At 40.7% G+C, this 22,159-nt stretch overlaps 1 protein-coding gene across 2 annotated transcripts in view; it reads right to left on the bottom strand.

Moving 5' to 3' along the window:
* The window catches only part of igsf21a (immunoglobin superfamily, member 21a), a 241,920-nt gene extending 241,484 nt beyond the window's left edge, over window positions 1-436 (bottom strand). For both annotated transcript variants that reach the window (XM_080776203.1, XM_080776202.1), the window contains exon 1: window positions 166-436. In XM_080776203.1, the coding sequence (XP_080632329.1) occupies window positions 166-304 (139 nt within the window). In that variant the 5' untranslated portion in view covers window positions 305-436. The remainder of the gene's footprint in view (window positions 1-165) is intronic.
* Between the last annotated feature and the right edge of the window lie 21,723 nt (window positions 437-22,159).

Below are 22,159 nucleotides of genomic sequence, written 5' to 3'. Positions count from 1 at the left end.
GTGTCTACTCTATAGACTGTCTGTGACTGACTGATCTCCAAACGCGTCAAAAGACCATTGCGCATTGAATGATATGAGCGGTTTCGACTCCCAAATGGCGATTGATTGATTGATTGACATGGGCGCATTCCGCGCATATAGGTACAAATTAGGTTACTGACTTACCGACGGCTAAATCCAGAAGATCTGCGCACAGGAGCAAGCACAAAGAGAAGACGGTCATCTTTCCCTTATTTTGCAATAAATCCCAAACTCCATCTGCGTTTACATGCTCTCCGCTTTTCGGCTGCGTAATCCCCACCATTCCAGAGGTATGTGATAGAGAGGCGCCCTGAAACTATTCATGATGCGGCTCAAGTATAAGTGAGAAATTAGAAGTTCAGCTGTGAATATGGCATTCGCGACGGAATCCAGGACACTGCACTGCAATTAGAAATTGAATATTCTCTCGGAAGAGACAACATGAAGCAACGTTCAGCCGTGCAGTCCAGAATTGGAAAGAAAAAAGGGATAGGTTTGGAAGAAAATCTCTCTCTCGCTCTCTCTCCCCCCTCTCTCTCTCTCATCCCCCCTCCCTCCAGACAGAACCACGCACGGTCTTTCCTGATCACTCCGCTCTTTATTTCACACAATTTTCCTTAATCCTACCCTGGATTCAACCCCCACTAATTCTGTCCATTAAGCCGATTTATTGCCACGGATTTTTTTCCCCTCTTTTTTTTTTGTTGTGAAAATGATGTGTATATAGCCTAACCCCAGGCCCCATGCCTGTAGGCTAGCATATAGTATAGATAGCATGTCAACATGCAACCCTTAGTGCTTTTAGTGAGTAGGCCTACACACACACACACACACACACACACACACACACACACACACACACACACACACACACACACACACACACACACACACACACACACACACACACACACACACACACACACACACACACACACACACACTTTCTTCATTGATCTCTAACCAGTATACCGGTATAGGCTAGTAAATATATTAGGCATTATACATTTATATGGCCCAACATTTAAGCTTAAGACTGCTATTATTTCTATCCCGGCTGTGGCCTGGATGATGTGATGGATCTTAAATCATTGGGGGGGCCACCTGCAAATGTCAATGCCGTTAACATAAGACTCCACGGCTATATGATTAATCTTACCGTTGACATTTGCTTAGTGATAAACTGTGATGATAATGGCCCAGTGTTGTATGTAGATGGTATAGCCTATGGTGCGGCCGGACTCATAGGCTAATATGGTATCAATGCACTGTGACGACCCCTCACTATATGTTTGTGGCCCCCACCTTCACTCAATGTGGCCCGCATGGTTAATATCAGAATACTGATATATTATTGATTTCAGCTGTTACAAGTCCAAATATGCAAACATGACCTGCTTTAATTACTTTAGTCTATATTAGTATAGCTGAATGACTAATCTTATTGTCTTTTTTATGTCCAATGTATTTAGTTTATAAAGTTAACATTTAACTAAATGCATTTGAAATTAAATAAAAAGGTTACTTTCATGATTCCAATTCAAAATTAAAAAATTTCAATTCAAATATAGCAAAAATAGCTGATCTACAAGCTTGTACGGTATGATCGGATACCAAATGCATTGTGGCCCTCTGGAGTGAGTGTGGAAATATAGTGGACCTCTTGATCGTCAAAGTTGCCCACCCCCGATACGTCTATGGGTATCATACCACTGTTCATGACAGTACCTATTGAAGATTTAGACATCTTATAGAACTTAAATGTCTTATAGGCCAGGGGACTGCAATCTTTTTTAAATGAAGTGCCATGTATTTTTTATTTTTCTAGATAGTCAGTGTGCCATGTCAACAGTCATTTTAATGACACCAAAAACTAAATATTATATATTTTCTTTCACTATAATGATCATTAGACTCAGAGCAATGCCCCATCTATCTCCCAGACTCCCTCCCCAGTCAGAGTTCAGAGTTTTAATGAATGCACAGAAGTATGTGCAGGATGTAATTTACATACAAATGTGAAGGACTCCAAGCTCTAATATTTTGGTCACTATTTATGAATATATTGGAACATAATGTGTAATATAATATGCTGTGCTGCCTGCATGGGGAATAAGAACATAGCAGATTTTATAATGTAATGTCATATCATGTTCAGATTTGATAAATGTAGTTGTGTAAAGAGGGGGGGAAACGAGAGAGACGCATAAGCACTGTCCAGTGTCCAAACTCCTGTCTAGACGCCAGAAAACATAGACACTTGCCTCAGGGCATTTCATTTTAATTAGCATCACCTTAGTGAAGTTAGCCAAGTCTTGCTCTTCCCCTTTAGTCTATAATGATGTGCATGGTGCTGTGAGTCCCTGGGGGTCCTTTTCATAGTCCGAGCAATAAGTTATGCAGGAAGACGGCCACCTGCATGCCAAATCCATTTTTGCAAAATATGAATTGGGTTGAATAGATCCAGTCTTGCATCCAAGCCAAGTCAATCTTTCTGGACTGCATGAAGGCACCTATGAACCTGCATTGGTATGTAACCCTGCAGCAACACCTGCACACTGTGTACACACTGTAGTTACTGGCGTGGCTTTAAGTACTGTAGGACTGAATACTTCAAGTGTTGTTAACACACCGGCTTGCACAGAAACAATTACAAACACAAGGTGAGAAGAAAGCACAAAGCAACAGAAGAAAAGGGGAGAATGTGCCATAATTGCAGTGCATGAGATTAGATGAGATGAGGAGCCTCCTTCCAGAGCAAATGGGAGAAGGGAGGACGCTTTGCTGGGTCTGCAGTACTAATGCACCATCACATATCTCTAGAGGGCAGTGTCAACAACAATTTATTGAGGCAACAGACCTGAACGTGTTCCTGTCCATATGGCACCTAACCCATGAACAAAGAGCCGTCTTCTGTCTTCGGGGAGTCCACATATTATGCAGTTTCCATGTGTAATTGCTTCACTACCTGTGGGCTGATAGTAACATGGACGCAGATCAATAACACCTTAAATGGTTTTTCAGCCAGTATTTATGGTCTGAGGGATGGCGTGAACTAGTGAGACTGACACACAGGAAGATAAGTCGAATCGGACCTCATCTAGGTTCAAATAGGTCTGTGTCAGCTCTCCTGTACCCGAGTACATACATGTAGGCCTACAGTACCATACTATTTGCCCCAAGTCAGTGTGCATTATTTCTATTTACAGATGACTATTTGGTGAAATTATTAAAAATTTACTGAACAGGTTTCAAAGAATTCTAAAATTGTGACTACACACACACACACACACACACACACACACACACACACACACACACACACACACACACACACACACACACACACACACACACACACACACACACACACACACACACACACACAACCAACATAATAATAAAAAGCTCATCAGAGATACACCCTGCATCATCATCTAACTTTACCATTAAACATAAATATTATATATAGTTATATGGCTTATTTTATCTATTCATATTATTGGCTTTATACAGCACAAAGACTTAGGTTTGGATGATAGCAGAAATTATTCTATTTTGAAGAAGTTTAGAAAAGAAGCATCACAAAGAACTGCCCTTGGGCACAGTTTGTTCTGTTCTCTAGCCTATGCGATAATGCGACTGTTCAGCAGGAAACAGCCAGCCTCCAAGGTTAAGCTCCAACTGCATTGGCAAAGTTAAAGTATCATTATTATTGTAGATCAGGTCTTCACCTCAGAGTGAGAGAGAGAGAGAGAGAGAGAGAGAGAGAGAGAGAGAGAGAGAGTCCATAGCTACAGCTACGTGTAATTGCAAGGCCAATCAGTATCACATTTTGATTGGGCCAAGGACCTTAGTTTTCAAGGTGTTCAACAACACATGTATGTAATTTTATTTTACCACACTTGTCACTTCAGGCTATGGGATAAGCGTCCTGCTACCAACTATCCAATTACAACACTCCTGTCCCGGAGTAAAAATATACTTCTTATAACCATGACAAAATAAAAAATAATGTCTGAGGCTGAGCACATTCAACTCTGTCCGAGTTATCAGAAGTCAGAGATAAAGATGGAGAAAGGTAATAAGAGTATGCCTCCTGGCAGAGATTTTCACTTTACTGAGCATAAGTATACGTATATCGACTTGAAATCGTTCTTGCACTGTGTTTAGTCCATTAAAGTGAATCACAGGTTCATGATTGAAAATGTGTTATAGTAACTATGAGGATAAGTATGCAGCTTTTTCTTAGATCGGTTGAAAAAGTTTCATTGGCTGTCATTAAATTGGAGTCTTTGCAGGAGGCACAAGTTTGTCCAGGAGTCCACAAGCAGCTGTTGCTATGTTACCATAAAATAAAATAAAATAAAAAAATAGGCTACGGTGTGGGGAGGGACACAGTACAAGTGATGTGCATTAAATATAAACCAGGCTGAACTTTAGAGAGTCCTAAGCTTGAACGGTGCGCTATCAAATCCATGAAATCTAACAAGATAGGTGTTTTATTCATTGTTTGGGACATCTATGTAATCTCAACATAAAAATGTATGAATGAATTTCACAGTAAAACCTAGTATTAAATGATCAAAGAAATAAGACTCTGGAAACATACTGTATGGCAGTAAATGTGCTACTTTGTCTATACTGTCACATTAATCTTCATATAAACTTGATCTTATCCTTTGATCCACATAAATAACAAATAATAAATTCACCCATTAACAGTATGGGTTCAATATTGTATGGTTCAAATCAGCAGTGAAATGTGTTTAACTGGACAATTGCTTAGCCGTAGACTTTGTACCAGCATGAATAACCTTAAAACATAGGGCTAAAATAGTTCAACTATCCGTTCTACATCGACACACTGAGAGCTTGTAGATTGGCTTGTAGATTGAACATGTTTTTCAAAATACAAAAAAAAAGGAAAAGACGTTTAGGGATAAGGGGTTTAGCATGGATGAAAATAGAGCCCTATATCACATTCTTAAATTCAAGAGAATACTAATGAATAAGTGAAGGGGAACCCTCCTCAATTTAATGCAATGTGTTTTGGAGATTTTAAATGAAAGATAAACTCAAATTCATATGTTTTTTATATTTTGGACATTCCTAAGGGATCCCTGGAGTTGGCCAGACTAATTGCTGTCTCCGATAATTTGGCCTGCACGCTTTATGTAATGGACTTTCTGTGTTTGTCTTTGCAGGTCCGAAAAGTGTTCCCCGAAAAGGGAATTTAAGATGCTCCGTTCTTCAATATATCTACCAATTTAGAGACTGTAATTAAATCATTATGCTCTCTATCTACTGTAGATGTTACAGTGGTAAGGAAGTTAGTTACTGGAGTGATGTTTTTTCAGGAAGTGCAACAGGTAATTTTGTCATCCCAGAACCTCTCTCTCCACACCAACAAGGCTTATAAAACCTTTGACAATATTCCCCAATAATTAACAACAACCACTTTTTTTTTTTTTTCACTATATTTAGGTGTTTTATTGCAAGCTAGACATTTTCCTTCTCTGACCTCCTGCCCTCACTTTTTAAACTGACAGACCGGGAAGGATTGAGGAGTATTCAACAAGAGCTGCAGCTTGCTAGCCTTTTTTTAAATGCATTTCTGTACAATGTAATTTGACTTGGCGCCAACTCCGCCAAGGAAAGGGGATGTATATATCACACCGGTCTGCTAATGCATACTCGGGTCACAGGGATGCTTTTGTCATGAAAGCATGTGTGCATATAAAGTAGTGCGTCAACCTACTACCTATCATTGCTGCCAGGTATTTTAATTATGTAGTATATGCTGTGTTATTACTCCATTCGTAAAGCATTTAGCAAATACTCATTTTCAAAGTGATTACAAAACATATCTGTTAGAAGCAGAATTGCATGGCTATTGGCTATGCATGGAGGACAACGACTCAGAACAGAAGTCTGCCAGTGGGAAACAATGTCTGAACCGTCACCAACGATTGGGGGTGACTTTGTAATGTAGTGGCAAAAAGCTTCCAGAGTTGACTGGAATGGAATCATAGACTTATTTATACATTGTTGTGTGCCGATGTACATGTAGCATGCCAAAAATAGCTGATCTACAAGCTCACAGAGTGCTCAATTTTGCCTTTGATCATCATGTAGAGAGGATTCACTGAGCTACACTAAAGCAATATTGTATTTCTCATGCCTGTGTAGCAGGGCAATTTAAATGAGACTACGCCACCTAGGGAATTGTGCCCTAGGAAATAGTTATAGTTGATCTAATTAAGCACCTGAATACATGATATAACTCAGTTCATTGTACATTTTAAATTAGGCAGAAACGGGTTGTACAAAAGTACCAAAGCTTTATTCACTCATAGGCCAATACAAATAACATGAATAACATTTCAGAGATAACGGTTATCAATAGTTTAAAATAGACAGTGGTTCAGCACTAATTTGTACTCTAAAAGGATCAGTACTGAGGTTTACCAGCTAACCCATCCTGGGCAGTGGTACCCCCAAGCCACAGCACACATAAAGAAAAGGGGATACCACCACCACTGGAGCGGGCGTCGGCTGGACCGAGCTGGGGCCAAAGTAGGGCCCAAGCCCAGCCTGGAATGTGTGTGGCAGCTGAAGCCCTACGGGCCAGCTCCGTCTCTGGAGACACGCACAGCAAACTGAGGCAACACCTAACACAGGCAGTGAGCTGCTTAAATAGTGCAGGCAATCAGCGCTATGGGCAGAGTGGGAGCAACGCCCATCCTGCTACACCTGCAAATATAGCATCATGAATTGTCTCTCTCTCTCTCTCTCTCTCTCTCTCTCTCTCCCTCAAACACCCGTCCGTCTGTACGTACGTTTTTTCTTCTGAAAACAAAACGCCTGTGACCTGTGGTCCCCGAGGCTATCAGTCATCATTCAGGCCTTGGACTTTTGCTTTCGTCATGGACCAGGCCTACCTGTTGATTATACCAGTAAAACAACTATATGTGAATATGGTGATTGAACTTGACCCTCGCTTGCACCTTAATCTCATGCACAATCGATTTCCACCTTAGCCAAAGTTGGCACGAAGGGAAGCTGGAAGTACCTTCACTAAAACGCCAGGACAACGCTCCACACGTCCCAAACTCTTCTCCCTTTTGGCACCAAAACTATGGAATGCACTGACCATTGCAATCAAAACTGCAGACTTACTCCCAATCTTCCCACCGATCTTACAGGCGTATGCAAAGGCTCAACTTATTTAACTTAGATAGCATTTTCTTTATAAGATATTCCACTGTTAGGTTCTTAGCTCACGTATGATTCATGATGACTATTTGTATGTATATGATGTATTACCATGTTTTTTGTTCTTGCTTACTGTAAATGGCTCTGGATTAACCTCTTAAACCCCGGGGGGGTCCAGGAGTTGGAACCCGAGACCTTGACCAGCCCCATTTACCCGCTGAGAGCTGTTCATGAGGTGAACAGCCACTGCCCCCGCCGGCGGGGGATTGGGGCTTCTGTCTGCTAAATGCCTAAATTGTAAATTGTAACATTTGGCACAGATCTGGCCACCGGTTTACGAGATGAGCTCAGACAAACACACATGGACACATGCGCACAGTCGCACACACCTAAGACCATAAGGATCTTAGCCCCATAAGGAACCTCTCCTCCGCTCATACTGTACAGTAGCTCCGAGATGAGGTCGATTTTCAAGAACATGCAGGTGGAAAATCCAATTCCAACATCTGACCAGGGGAGGCAGTAATGTTTCCTCTACAGCCACAACTCCTTTGAAAAACATGGAACCGTCTGACTAAATAAGAGAATAATTTAGTCAAAACATCTAATAAACAAAACATCTGAGAGGGTTGGGGCCGGTCGACCTTTACTTTTTGGATACGATGTGCAGTAAAGGGTATGAATTTTGTATATGCGCTGGTTCTGAAACGCTCGGAACGGTAAGCCGGTGGGACCTCATCTCGGATCTTCAGTATGACCCCTTTTCCACCGATTGGGAACAAAATCATGGGCAAAACCATACCTATATTAAATTGTTTATAGGATCAATACAAGTAAATTAATATATGATAACCCTTCCACAGCCTTTTCTTTTTTGTGTGCATATTTTCCTATATAATGCCTAATTTGCATAATATATATTTTTTATATTTGTAATACAATACATCATTGTCTTAATGTCTTTGTGTAAGTAATCAACTGGGCAAGTTTCATGGTTATAACAATTTAATATAGGTATGGTTTTGCACTCAATTCATAATTAACGTTCCAATTTTGGAGCTCTAGCCTCTGGCTCATGGACTATAAGAACCAAAGAGAACTGAACTGGTTCCCAACCGGTGGAAAAGGGGCCTATGAGCGAAGGGAGAGGTTCCATATGGGGCTAAGTTTCGCTAAAACCTTGCTACAACCTTTATGCTTCCATTCATTAGTTACTGATCAATACCATATTGTCAACTTGCAAAGGGAAGCATTAAGTGAATAGCTTTGAATGGTTGAACACTTGATTGGATTTGCAAGAGAGCCCTCAGCCCACGTGCTGAACTGTTCTAATTTGGCTTGGTGTGCAGACACAAAGGTCGGACATAAAGTTTAACTGACAAGCAACCCCACCCACTTATCACCTTCCAACCAAGCCAGTTATCTGCAGTAGGCGCTCAACAACAGAAATCAATTAAACAGATCAATTGTATGCAGACATACGAGTCTGAAACACACATTTGAATCACCTAAACAATCAAATTGACTGACAAGTTTTCTAAATAAACATTGTAATCAGCAATATATGTAGTACACTAATATTGATGATTATCGTTATAACTAAGCAGCCACCTTGATTCATGGAAAGAGGGTGTGCAACTGTGCATGCTTCATGAATGCGTAAATACGTGTGCACATTATTTTTTTTTCTTGGGCATGGTGGACACATGCAATGGCAATATGGATGCCTTCCTCTCTGTGGGGGTCACTGACACTGGCTGACACGCATGCCTTTTTTAACATCAATCTTTTTTTCCCCCCACCAGAACCCCTCCTTCATTTATGATTCAAAGTTACACAAATACAGTACGGTTGGAAAGTCTCACGGGGTTGATCTCCCCCACCCACTGACTCATTACTCCGTAATGCATTCCGTCAGCTTTGATTGCTTGTCTCCCTACAGATCGTCATTGCAGATATGTTGACTTACATCTTAGCCGGCACTCAGTGATGACAGCCCTGACTACAGGTCCGTCACACAACCTCCAACCCGCCACGTATATTATCAGGGCTTAATGTGCTGAGGGGAGCCAAAAGATACCCAAAATGCTCCGTTTTCCATTGAGAGTAAGCAATGAGTGAGCAAATGTGTGCTCAGTGGACTGCAGCATCATTAATCCAAACAAAACATTCTGCAAATGCTATGCTTCTTTAATTTTCAAATACTGACAAAATGAGATAATATTAAGCCATATATAATGGGCCTAAAGCTTATTTTCACAGCAAATGAGCACACACACACACACACACACACACACACAGCTGGATAATGAAGGATAAATGTAGTTTTTAATTCTATTAGGTGGATTGCATGTTGAACGTATGTTGATGTATGTTATTCCGCACACGGTCCGCATATAACTTCTCAAACATCTTTTTATTGTTGTCATAAGCTGCTCTTGATAAACTCTGGGGGAAACATTTAAATAAAAAAACTAAAATACTAGATGATGGCTGGCTCAGCTAATGTTTAGTCTCCACAGGGCCCAATGGAACCCAAAGAGGAAGGCCCTATTGGGATTCAGATCTAGACGACTTCTGCTCTGTGTTTTATCACTATCAACCACTCCAGCATTTTAAATCGCGGCAGGAAGCACCAGCACAATGAGAGTAAGCACTCGACACAACAATCATCATCACCATACAGTGTGGTTTTATGTGTTGTGCGTGGGGAACATGGCACGCGCAGATTTCCTGGGAGCATTTTCTACACGGAGACAATGTTAAGGCCATGTTAAGAAGCTTTTAGGTTCCCATAACGCTTTATTGTTTAAAGTGCCTGCACCCTGTCTTGTGTGTTAAAACCATCACGATCGGAATGGAACCAACGACGACACTACAGACTGAAGCAGACGATGGAGAACCACATTTGCATTCTATCACCAAGATGCTGTGCCTGTACAGCATGATGAGGTGGTGAGGTGCTACCTAATCTGTGCATAGACATGCATGCTAAAGCTATTGTGTTTGTGCAAACCATATATATGTGAAGGTAACATAAATCAGTTTGCATCGCCAATCCACGGTGCTAGAAGCTCAGTGGACATGAGAATGAGACCATAAATGATATTATTAAACCTGGGATTATGGATTGTCAGGCAAAAGAAAACCTGCCTTCTAGGCATTTTCAAAGCGTGTGATTGCCCCCTTACTCATACATAGCACATGTTAATGCTGGTCTTCATTTTCCATTATACATTTAGCATTTACTTATAACCCACTGTGATACAACGACCATATTACTGTCATGTTTGCAAATTCATATTTCTATTTGAATTACCTCCAAGACCAAGAGGTATGCGTCAATGTTAATAGAACTGAAATAATGATTACTGTCTTTTAAATATGAACAGGTTAGGATAGTAAAAGCCATCAAATCCTCTGCTGGTCCAAATGTTCTACTTCCTATGTATATATTCTTTCCTACGTGGTGAACTCTTCCCATCTGGCACCTGTGATTCGGTTAACACAAGACATTGTCTATTATCATAGACATTGGTGAGTGAGCTCACATACTGTGGTTAATCTGTTTGTACCCTTGTGATCTAAAATGGTAAGGATTCTGATATTCCTTTTCCACTGTGTTTCCCATCCAGAGGGCTCTTTTAGACAAAATGACATTACTTGCTCACACGATAACGCAAACAAGGGGGTGGAGGCGGATGATCATTTCAACAGAATTATCATTCCGAAGCTATACTGTATGCTTTCACTTCAAATATTTAATTCATGCAATGTCTTTCAGACTGCTATTTTCTTTCATCAGTACGATTCTGATACGTTTCACTATATGCTGTTTCCATTGGCTGCTTCTAAGCTGCATGCAGATAGCGATGCTTCTCCAATTACAAAGTGATGACAGAATGTTTTTGTTGTTGGTGGTGTGGAAAATTCTGGACAATTCAATATTGGTTGTATTACAACTGATGTTTGTGATTTATACAGAGGATTAAGGATGAATGGGAAGTCCCTTGTGTCACCCCCCCCAACCCATTTAATTTATCTGTTGTTTCCTGCCCCCGTCCTATGGCCCCTGAGCTTAAGACGTTCTAATTTAAGGCGCAGTGACCACGGCTGTAGGAAGTGGACACATCACTTCCTAAGGAAGACAGATTGCTGCTTCCTCTGGAACTAATTAGACAAAGACTTCCAGGGGTCAGGTTCAAAATACCAAGACCTAGCACCATTACTGCAGGAGCGATGGTCAGAGAGGCACTCATGAACTGGGCAAGACACACAAAAAGCACTAATAGTCCAATATAAAAGGTGGCTAGCGTGTGTGTGTGTGTGTGTGTGTGTGTGTGTGTGTGTGTGTGTGTGTGTGTGTGTGTGTGTGTGCTACATACATGTGTGTGTGTGTGCTACATAAATGCATGCACAAGGGAGTTGGCTGAGCCATCAAAGGTAGCTCTGTTTTGGTTCCGTTGTGCCTGGATGAATTCCACTGTCTCCTCAGCTGTGAATGTTACCAAACCATCTGCAACAACCGCTTTTTTGCGTCCAAGTTTCATCAGTGTATCTTCAACAACATTGTGGGTCACTGGTGGTGACAGACAGTTTAGAGTGCAGTTTATCTTATATGCTGATGGCACAGCTGCCATATTACCGCAGGGGAAAAATATGGCACCTGACCAGCTTATCAGTATCACCCTCTTTGTCCTGTACTGAACTCTTCACAGAAATAAATGTAATTTAGATTGAATACGGTATTGTGTCCAGTGTCCACAAAGCTGGCTTTTTGTGTGGGTTAAGTAGACGTTTCTACACAACGTAATTGCAGTGTAATTTTGGCAACAGCCAAACTTGAACTTTCAGGTGATAACTGACAACTGGGAACTGTGATGGCAGGCATAACCTCCGTCAAGGTTTGTACCACCATAAATCCATGCATTGACCCCGAGTGAATATGTAGCCTAGCCTAGTGCTAGCAACAATAACGATATATAACGAACACGTTAAAAAGAGCAGTCTAGTGATCAGCCAGGCAACAAGTGACACCTGGGGGTATTGGTTGAATGCTCAATGCAACACGGGTGAGAAATTGAGAATCATGATTAAGTGGCGTGTATCACTAAGAACTGCTGAGTGGGGGACGGTTGGTCGCAATCATGATAAACAAACATATAATTGGTTTTCCATTCCCCAGAATCTGCTCTTTACTTGATACAATTATTTAAATAATTTATGTTATGCTTCCGTTCTTGCTAATTAAATGTGACAGCCGTGTGTGTGTGTGTGTGACACTGTGTGTGTGTGTGTGTGTGTGTGTGCGCGTGTGTGTTGTAGTGTGTGTGCATGTGTTGTAGTGTGTGCGTGTGTTGTGGTATGTGTGCGTGTGTTGTGGTATGTGTGTGTGTGTGTGTGTGTGTGTGCGTGCAAGTCCCGGAACTATTACTATTCAGGCCTATGCAGATCGACTGCTTTATGAGATAGAGAGGTAATTTGTAGCAATTAAACATAAGAGTATTCTGACACTCAATGTTTAACTTGACCCTGGTGAATGTGAATAGCACTATAAAATACAAAATTGACTGGTCCTTATCATAGCATTTCATAGCACACTTCAGCCATATGCAATGTGACATTTTACGGGAATTCAATATGTGGTGTAACCCATAAAAAGAAAAAAAAAGAAAAGCTTTGAAGAAAGAAAATTATGGTCATCAACTTCTCAAAATCATTCATACGTCTTCACTGAAACCTGTCAATATGATGACCGATACAGACAGTGTAGAGAGACAGCAAACTGAGGGCAGAGAGAGATGGGAGACATGCAAGAAAAGACGCTGGAAGACGGTTTCTAACCCGGGTCGTCGCAACTCACAAGGAGCATGGTAACTAGTGCACTTGTGCTGTTTGAGCGCCCAGTCACCCCCAATCACCAGTATAGATTATGTTTCTAACTCTGTTCATTCATCCAGGTATAGCAAACTCCTTGCGATTATACTGGTATAAAACCTACGTTTGTTGTTCCATGCAATGCCCGCGGTCTGCGAGCTGTGCTGTTCAATTATGAGAAGTATAAGAACATTATTTGAAAAGAAAAGTTTATAGTGGCAATTCAAAGACAGTTTCAGGGCTTGCAAATGTCTACAGTAAAGGAAACTGCATTTTATGGTCTATAGCCTGCAGTAATATCTGTCATTCTACGCATCATATAACCTGGTAACTCGATTGGTACCATACTGTAGCATTAGTATGTACCATGGCCATAATAAAGTATGCAAGATTGTTTACAGTATTGCCGAGTGGTCACTGTTTATTTTTGTTGTTTAGAATTGTCAATGCTAAATTAAAAGCCTCATTAGGTTAACGGAAGATGGAGCTCTATTGATCAAACCATGGAGCAGAATATCCTCTTCCACTTCCCCCACCCCTCGCCTTTTCCGTTAATGAAATGTAAACTGAGGTAATGGAGCAAACAGTGCCTCTCACTTTAATCTGGATATCTGATTTTCTCAGGGGTCACACTTTTAACAAATTGCTATTTAAAAAGCTCACTGAAACATTCAGAAGCTTTCTGTCAACACCGTTTATGGACACTAACAAGCTTTCTGTGTTAATAGGGTAACTCAATAACATATAGGCAGGTTCACACAGCGGTTCATGAATGTGAAGGACTAATATATGTTAGAAATAATCAATGTTTGTTAAAGATAATCTGAATTGGCTTTTAATAGTAACCATAATTTAGTATTTTGGGGCTCAGGGAATGCGACTGAATCATTGAAATTACCATTGGTTGTTCATTCACTACCAAATCCAGGATGGCATCCACCTCAAGATGTATATTGTAATTGTAATAAATTGCAGAACAACAAATTAACCTTATAAATTAACAGTCACATTTAATGTAAATGTAACATTTTAGTAATGGGTAGAGGGGCCTCTTGGAAAACTGAAGGTCTCAGGTTCGATTCCCATCCCTATGTGCTGAGGTGTCTATGAGCAAGACATTTAACCCATTACTGTTCCTCCCTTAGCGCTCATCTGAGCAGCCATTATCTGAGTGAAGCTGAAAAATGATGCATAGCTTGTGAAATACTCCAGGCAGGATACACTGGAAATGTTACACATGTTCTACCTCGGCAGGGGTAGAACATGGGGTAGAACAGGGGTAGAGTGTCCGGTAGAGTGGCTGGATGGGAACCTTGAGGTTTCCATTTCGATCCCAGGCTTCCCCAGAGTTAGTGTCAAAGTGTCCTTGAGCAAGACTCTGAACCCCTATTTGCTCCTGATGTGCAGGTTGGTGCCTTGCATGGTTTCCCCCGCCATCGATGTATGGATGTGTGCATGAGCGAGACCCATATGTCATATGCTGTGGCAATCAGCTGACCAAGTGGGCGTGTTACTTAAGCTCACCTATGACTGTGTTCCTTCTATGTGGAAAATAATCGATACGTATCGGAAAATCGCTACAGACGCGTGCGATGCAAGTGCATCGGTATCGGATACAATTGACGGGTGAAAACGCGATGCATTGTTCGCGGAGTGCTTGCATCGGTACAATACATGGTTGCACCGTTTCTTTCATGTTTTATTTCACCATATTCTGTGTTTCCGAGGCGCGTTGAACACACCATCAGAAAAGAAAGGTCTCTCTCTGACATTCAGCGCAGCGCTGTACAGTCACAGAAGCTACCGTACGACGGTGCAGACAAGTTGGTACAACAGACTATAAAGAGCACCCGCGAGTGAGCCCCTTTTCTTTTCTATTTATAGTAACATTAATCAATATTTCATCTCTAGTTTTTTGCCACACGTTCCCGCATAACTTCTGGGTATGATGATGTCACGCTCATACCCTCTAGTATATATGCCCTGCTCTTAATGGTTAATGATGGTTGCATACATCCACCAAATATTGGTTCATTCTATTTGTGAGTTATCTGACTGAACTGAATTTCCCCTGTGGGATGAGCCATAACCAGGTATCCCATTCCCCTTGTGCCAAGGACATTCACTGTCCTAAACCAGACCATAGGTGATTGATGACCTTGGGTGCCAAGTAATGGCTGTCATCTTTGGTGGAATGTACATAGATTCCCTCGCATTATGCAATATAACACCATTAGCAAAAGGCTTGCCACAGCTTCGTCACTTGAGTCTAATGGGCTGGTAACAGGAGTCATCAATGTGTCCAACATGGACAAACGTGTCCGTGGCAAGACTTATCCATGTCCGCGGCAAATCTTTGATTTAGTTGGAGATCCATGCCCCACCGGGCTATGCAGTACCCGTTGTACCCGTGTCTCTAGGTGGTTTATTTATCCATTTGTTTGTTCATTCATTCATTCAGAAAATGTAAGACACATTTAACAATATATGTTATATGTTAACAATTATAGGTTATATTATACCAGTGATGTAAAGTAACAAATACTTTGTTACAATAGTTCTATACTGCCATACAAAGCCAAAGGGCAGTGACTATACGCAATTATTTTTTTTACTGATAAACGGGTTTAAAAGCCAAATGTGTTATCGGCATATAAGTGTCAAAAACATTATTATTTTACTCTACCACATTATCATTGCCATTGGACACCTCGTTTAACTGAAATCAAATTAGAATATAATTGCAAGTCACTAATTTATCCACACTGACTGTTCAACAGGCTCTCTCATCAAGAGCAAGACAAGATGCCTGCTGTCCTTTGTTGCATGCTGATGTATAGTTTAAATTAATAGTTTAATAGTTTAAAGTAGAAATGCTCTGATCACGTTTGATCAGAGCAGTTTGCAGTTTAGAAACCGTCTTCCAGTGACATCATCATTAGGCAGATTATTTTTTAAACAACATTTGTTTTACAAAAATGTTTAGATTTTCATTATTGTGAGAACGATGGCTTCTATTTTCGCATTGCAACTTTTCAGGACTAGAAAGCCTGCAGTTTTTATTAGCTTGTATTCCCCATTGATGATGTCACTGGAAGACGGTTTCTGAATTGCCCACAGCCCTCCTATGAGACACAGACTGAGTAGAAAAAAATTGCTCCATTTTTTCAAGATTAGTGAGGACATATTATATGAAGATAGGTTGAAAAGTGGTCCTTTAATGCTTTGAAAAGTTCAAAGCATCAATATAGAAAGTGAAGTAGTTGAAGTGGAAAGTAGACAAAAGCACAGAGATGGCCATGGAAATAATAACAATAGGCTATACGCTTGACTTTGTGGGCTATTTGATTTCTCTGCCTCCGTCTACGCCTTCCCTCTCAGCTTTCCACTATCTTAATAAAGTGAAATAAAGTATAAAGGGTTGAGGTCAAACCTGATACGCTTTTTTCAAAACAACTTCACTTTGTGCTCCCCAGTGTCCCCCCACCTCCCCATTCCAGCTGTTCCATGTTACTGTTTAGTCACCCGAAGCTGTAATTAAGCATCATAAAAAAAATGTTTTTCTCAATTAATTACAAGCTGCATTATTATTATCTGTGGGTCTGCTGCTGACGTTATCACCAGTGTGAACTGAGTGGTGCAACTCCCGTCTATTGGTTCTCGTTCCAATTTGTATCGTCCAATTTCTTCTCTGTATCGTTCCAATTTCTTCTCTCTTTCGTTCCAATTTCACACATGCGCACACCACTCGTGCAGGCTCAGCATAAAATGATCTCCTGTCGATCTCCAGTGTGTATCTACCAGTCGGAACTTTGGCAAGCTCTTATTGACCAGCTTGCAGATGGTAAAAATACATTAAATGTGACAATTATTGTGTTCCTATTCAATTCAAAAGGTTAATTTGTTATTTTCATGTCATTTATTACCATGCATAAGGCATCACGTTGGGATAGATGCCATCTTGGATTTGGCAATGAATGAATAACTGATGGTAATTTCAATGATTCAGTCGCATTCCCTGAGCCCCAAAACCTAGGGTTAGACACCAAAACCACCTTTGTTTTATATACTGTAAATATAGCCATTTAAGCTCCTCTCAGCCAAATTGGAGGCCATCATAAAATGTACACTTTTCAACACAGTTACATTTTCCAGATTTTTTGCAAAACATTTGTATCCGTTTCTTTGGGTTTGAGTGATATTACATTCACTCATTTTGCTAATTACTCAATTTACGTCAAAACAGTGACTCATAGCACTCCCACTCTGCACAGCAGAAATGGATTCAGCACATAAAAATCGTATATAAACATTACGTACTTCCTCAAAAATGCATACTGTGCAATTTCTAAAGTTTTTTTTTTTTTTTCAATTTTGGGTCGTGACTATACTGCCGCTTTATCTCAATCTCTGTACATGCACATTCTGATGGTGGAACACCGGGGGAGGATTGCAGTGAATTCCTCTCTGAAGTGAGGCGATGCCACGACACAGTGTCAATGCAGGACGGGAGCGACACAGTAGGGGCTCCTACAGTATAGCTATGACCTATTGGTGAGATGAAACTTAACCTTGAGTATTTACTCAGTGCCTTTCAGCTTCCTCTGCACGCCTTAAGTCAGTAGAGCTCAGTGGTTTTGCCCCGAGGCAGTGTTGATATTGAGGGTGCGGGCACACAGCCCTGGAGACAATCCTGCTACTCTTTCACTCTTTCATCCACCTGTACTCCCACTCACACAGCTTTACAGAGGCTCTGTTGAATATTAATGTGTGCGTCCTGCAGAGACGTAAGATCTGTGTGATATATCTTTAATTAATTACATTTTGGGTTGTTTGTTTTTTGACCATATAGGAGTTCTCAGTCTTAAGGTGCATGCTACTGATGCAAATGTATTTCTTCAACATCAATGGGAGGTGCACGTGCAGACCATATGGGCAAATAGATTGCTCAATTTGTGTGCCTCTCTGTGGAAAAGATAGGTGGGTGAGATATGGATTAGCGTGAGTGAATACTTCACTTCAGCTGAAACCATAAATGGGATTCATTAATTTAATGTTGTGCGTGCTTGCGTGCGCGTGTGCTTAATGGTGTTTAACAGGTGTGATCATGCACAAGCAACAATGATTCTGAAAGAAGTTATTGCCATTTATCTTAGACTCAAATCCCATACATTTAACAAAATGCCTTACTAGTAATAATATTTGGATGCGTGGGGAGACTGAATGTTAGGTAGATTTGGATTTCAGTCACAGCTTCAAGATGACCATCTAGTTCCATAATGTTAAAATATTTATTGCTATACAAAAGGGGTCAGTCCAGCTCAGGGGAATTTTACCACCCCACCATGAATATATTATACCTTTTCCAAATGGCTCTCATGGAGTATCACCATCATTCTTCGGTACTATTATGTTCACTTTTTTAATTATTTTTTTTACTTCAATCAAAATCCCATGCAATTTACAATTAGAGGAGGCATACTTATTTTGGGCATGTCGACATTTTTTATATATTTTATATACAAAAGAAACTCACAACGTGTTGTATCATGTTGTGTAGTGTGTGTGTGTGTGTGTGTGTGTGTGTGTGTGTGTGTGTGTGTGTGTGTCTGTGTGTGTATGCATGTTTTTTTACTTTCTCGTACAATTAAGTATCAATTTGATTCTACTGTACAACATTCAAGAGCATTATACCTAAGCCTAACCTTACACTAACCTAACATTCTTCGGACTATTGGGACGCCAGGAAAATGGGCCGTCAGGCTATTGGGTAGCCCCCATGAATTAATGTATTCTATCCAAATCATAGTCTACATGAATGGCAGTGAAATTGATCAAAAGTCATTTCCCATGCTAATTCTGGCAGCAGATTATGTAACAGGTTAGGTCATTATAATTAGATCTATTGAAGACTGTCATCATTATCATTGGTATCACTGGCTCATTCAGTGGCTGGCATGCAGGAATGTGTTGAATTGACCTGTGACAGCACCCGCGGCCACCAGAGTTTGATAAGAGCTGTGAAAGATGAGTGGTGGGGTATCTCTTTTCTCCTCCTTTCACTCTATCACTCTCTCAGTTTCTCTCACACTCACTTTGGCATGTTGAACAGATGATGACATGCTTAAACTTCCAGGGAGCCTTTACGGTGAATAGACTTTAGTTACTGAAATAAAGCCAATACAAATGATCCTTCACTGGCAGAGTGTTACATCAACTCCAACCCCGCCCCTACACCCCTCGTACAGCAAAATACACAGTCTCTTTTGTGCCCTCCTTACTAGCTTGAGCAGCTGAGGAGTCTGTAAGCGCCTCCTCTATGAGGCAGTTAACTGCTGAAGCAGGGTTATTTGCGGATAACAGTGTCTCACACTGATGTGTCATGGCCCCTGCACGGATAGTCTTGACATTCACATAAAGGACAGGATTGGTAAAGCTGGTTATCTTTCAGTCCAGTGACAGGAATGGCCGTGCGGCCAGGAGATGGTTGGGGGGAGATGGAGGAGTGGGGGGAGATTGAAGCGTCCTTCAGGAACTGTGCTTGTGAGGTGCTCTCCGACAGGATAGCAAAGATGGAAGCTCCTCCGGGGGATAAGTGTCTTCATTACTGGGGCCTACAGCCAGTGAGGGATGTTTTTAAATCTACTCTTTATGGCTTGATAGATATAATAGAGATCACAAAGTTGTTCATGTGCCCTTCACCCCTTCTTCCAGTGGGTTTTAAATTGATGGAAAGCCATAGATTGTCGATGTTTGGCCACAGCAGCATCTAGGAACAGATATAGAGTAGATCCCTTGGTGTTGACAGCAATTGGCGATTGACCTCGGGTTCGTCTTCCAAATCCATATACCAAAGAGATGCCTCACAAATACACCATAACAATACAGTTAGAGCACTCTTATAGTAATTTCGTTTGATGAGCTTACAAGACCAGGCTTACATATTTTAAGTGCTTTACTAGAACATTATAGGTATCATAAGGCATTACAAGTTCATTAGTATAGTAAGCACAGCTCACAAAACATGAAATGAACTGACCAAGTCACAGATCACTGTGAGAGAACATGAGGCTAAGTGACTTGCCTCATAATCTTTGAAGACATCGAATAATTTTGATCCAGATATATTTTCCATTTACAATAAGATGTTGTAATACATTTTAATTTAAAGAGTAACCTTTTGGATCACATAGGCCACTGTATGCAGGTTAATGGACTTGTAGATTAAAAGTACAATTTAAACTATTAATTATCCGATCCAATTTGCATATTTTCCAGCATGTTATTATTTTCCTTTATTCAGTTCAACTCCTAGGACCTAGGTAAAAAATAATATAGATTAGAATATAATGGGGTGAAATGAATTAATGTACCTAGAACTTTCCAAAGTCTATCAATCTTGCAACTGATTCCAAAACCTATAACACCCAACACACAAGAAACACACCGTTTTGTAAATGAAAACCGAGGTGCAGTGGGCACGGGTTATGCAGGAGGACCGCTCCCACAATTGTAGAAGGTTTTCGTTTATTTTTAGTTTTTCTACGGCATGGCTATTAAGGCACGATCGCTAGTAGCGTTTGTGTTTCCATCTATGTCATGACATCTAATCTCACAGACTACTGGGGCAATCAGCACCAAATGGCTTGTACATGTTGCCAGAGGCCAAGGAAATAAATCCTTAAATATTCCTTTCACATGCTTTGAATAAAATAAAATATGAGACCATTCTATGCTCACACACAAGGGAAAGAGCCCTATAGTTAATATGCAGTCAACGCAGAAAACAGTGTGAAGTGGATAAATGGTACAGTAAACGTTTGTGACCTTTTACATTGTGAGCTAGCTGGGAAAAACAGAGCCAAGGAGAGATGGACTGTCTTGCAAAAGTAAAGTTCACCAATCATCAAATAAGCCATTTTGAAATGAGTTGAGAGACTCAGAGAAGGCAATGCATAGAGCATGACATCATAAAGGAGATAATACCCAGAGAGAACTGTGAGTGAAGTCAAAAGGTTAGGCTATTTTAAAAGACAGTATAATGTGGGATATATTTTACATATATATGTCTTTTCTCACATTATTTCTCACAGTATTCACATTTGCAGAAAACCTTGAGACAGCTAGCGATGAACGAACAAAGAGAACATTATAATGTACAGTACATTATTGTTATCTATTGTCTCTTGTGTTACAAATAATTGTTTAAAATGTTCTTTGTGTAAATTGTGCCTATGGTATTGGCTTTCATTTATTCAGAAGTGAATGTAATAACTTTGCCTACAGGGCCAGCACGAGGCATTGTGACTCCCTGGGTATAACAAACAAAGTGCGTTCCACATGGATTTCACACAACGTGTGATAAAACACGTCATACTGTCGGCTACTTAAAACCAGTGTAGTTAAAACCAACATTAAGTGTTAGTTTAGGTTAAAACATACTGACCACATTCAAACAATGAATTCACAATGGTATATGAGCAGGTTACAGTCAGGCTCTAAGTATAGAGGCACCAGATGCAGAGGCATTGATGCAGTCACCGACTATCGCACGCACACATGCACGCACGCACACGCACACACACACTCCTGTCTGAAACAGAATCAGGTTTATTGTCACATCACAAGTGTAAAGAATTGGGTGAAATTAAGTTTCACCCCTGTGAGTATGGACATCCCAGGCACTTAAAGGCTACAGCATGAGCTGGAATCAGCGACCAGGCAGGGACCAGGAGGCTCGCCCCAAGTCCCCTGCCTGGGAAAACAGAACTGCAGTAATAGTCTGGAAACATGAATATTTTTCCATAACTTATTTTCCATTGGAAAAGTATAAAATGAAATGACATACTTTCTCATACTAGCAATATCCTCACGGCCCACGAGTGGGCCCCAGCCCACAGGTTGGGAATCAGCGACTAGAATGACTAGAATCATCCATACAGCAGTGAGAAAGGGTAGTCAGCCACATGAATAATCACCAGGCTCTAGCACAAGTTATCGATTGATCGGGTATCAGCCTTGATGTTCACCAAGCTACTGTACA

Source organism: Protomyctophum bolini, assembly GCF_963924005.1.
Source record: "Protomyctophum bolini genome assembly, chromosome: 2".
NCBI classification, from domain to species: domain Eukaryota; kingdom Metazoa; phylum Chordata; class Actinopteri; order Myctophiformes; family Myctophidae; genus Protomyctophum; species Protomyctophum bolini.
Note: the sequence above shows the minus strand (reverse complement) of the source record. Positions and strands in the feature narration are given on the sequence as shown.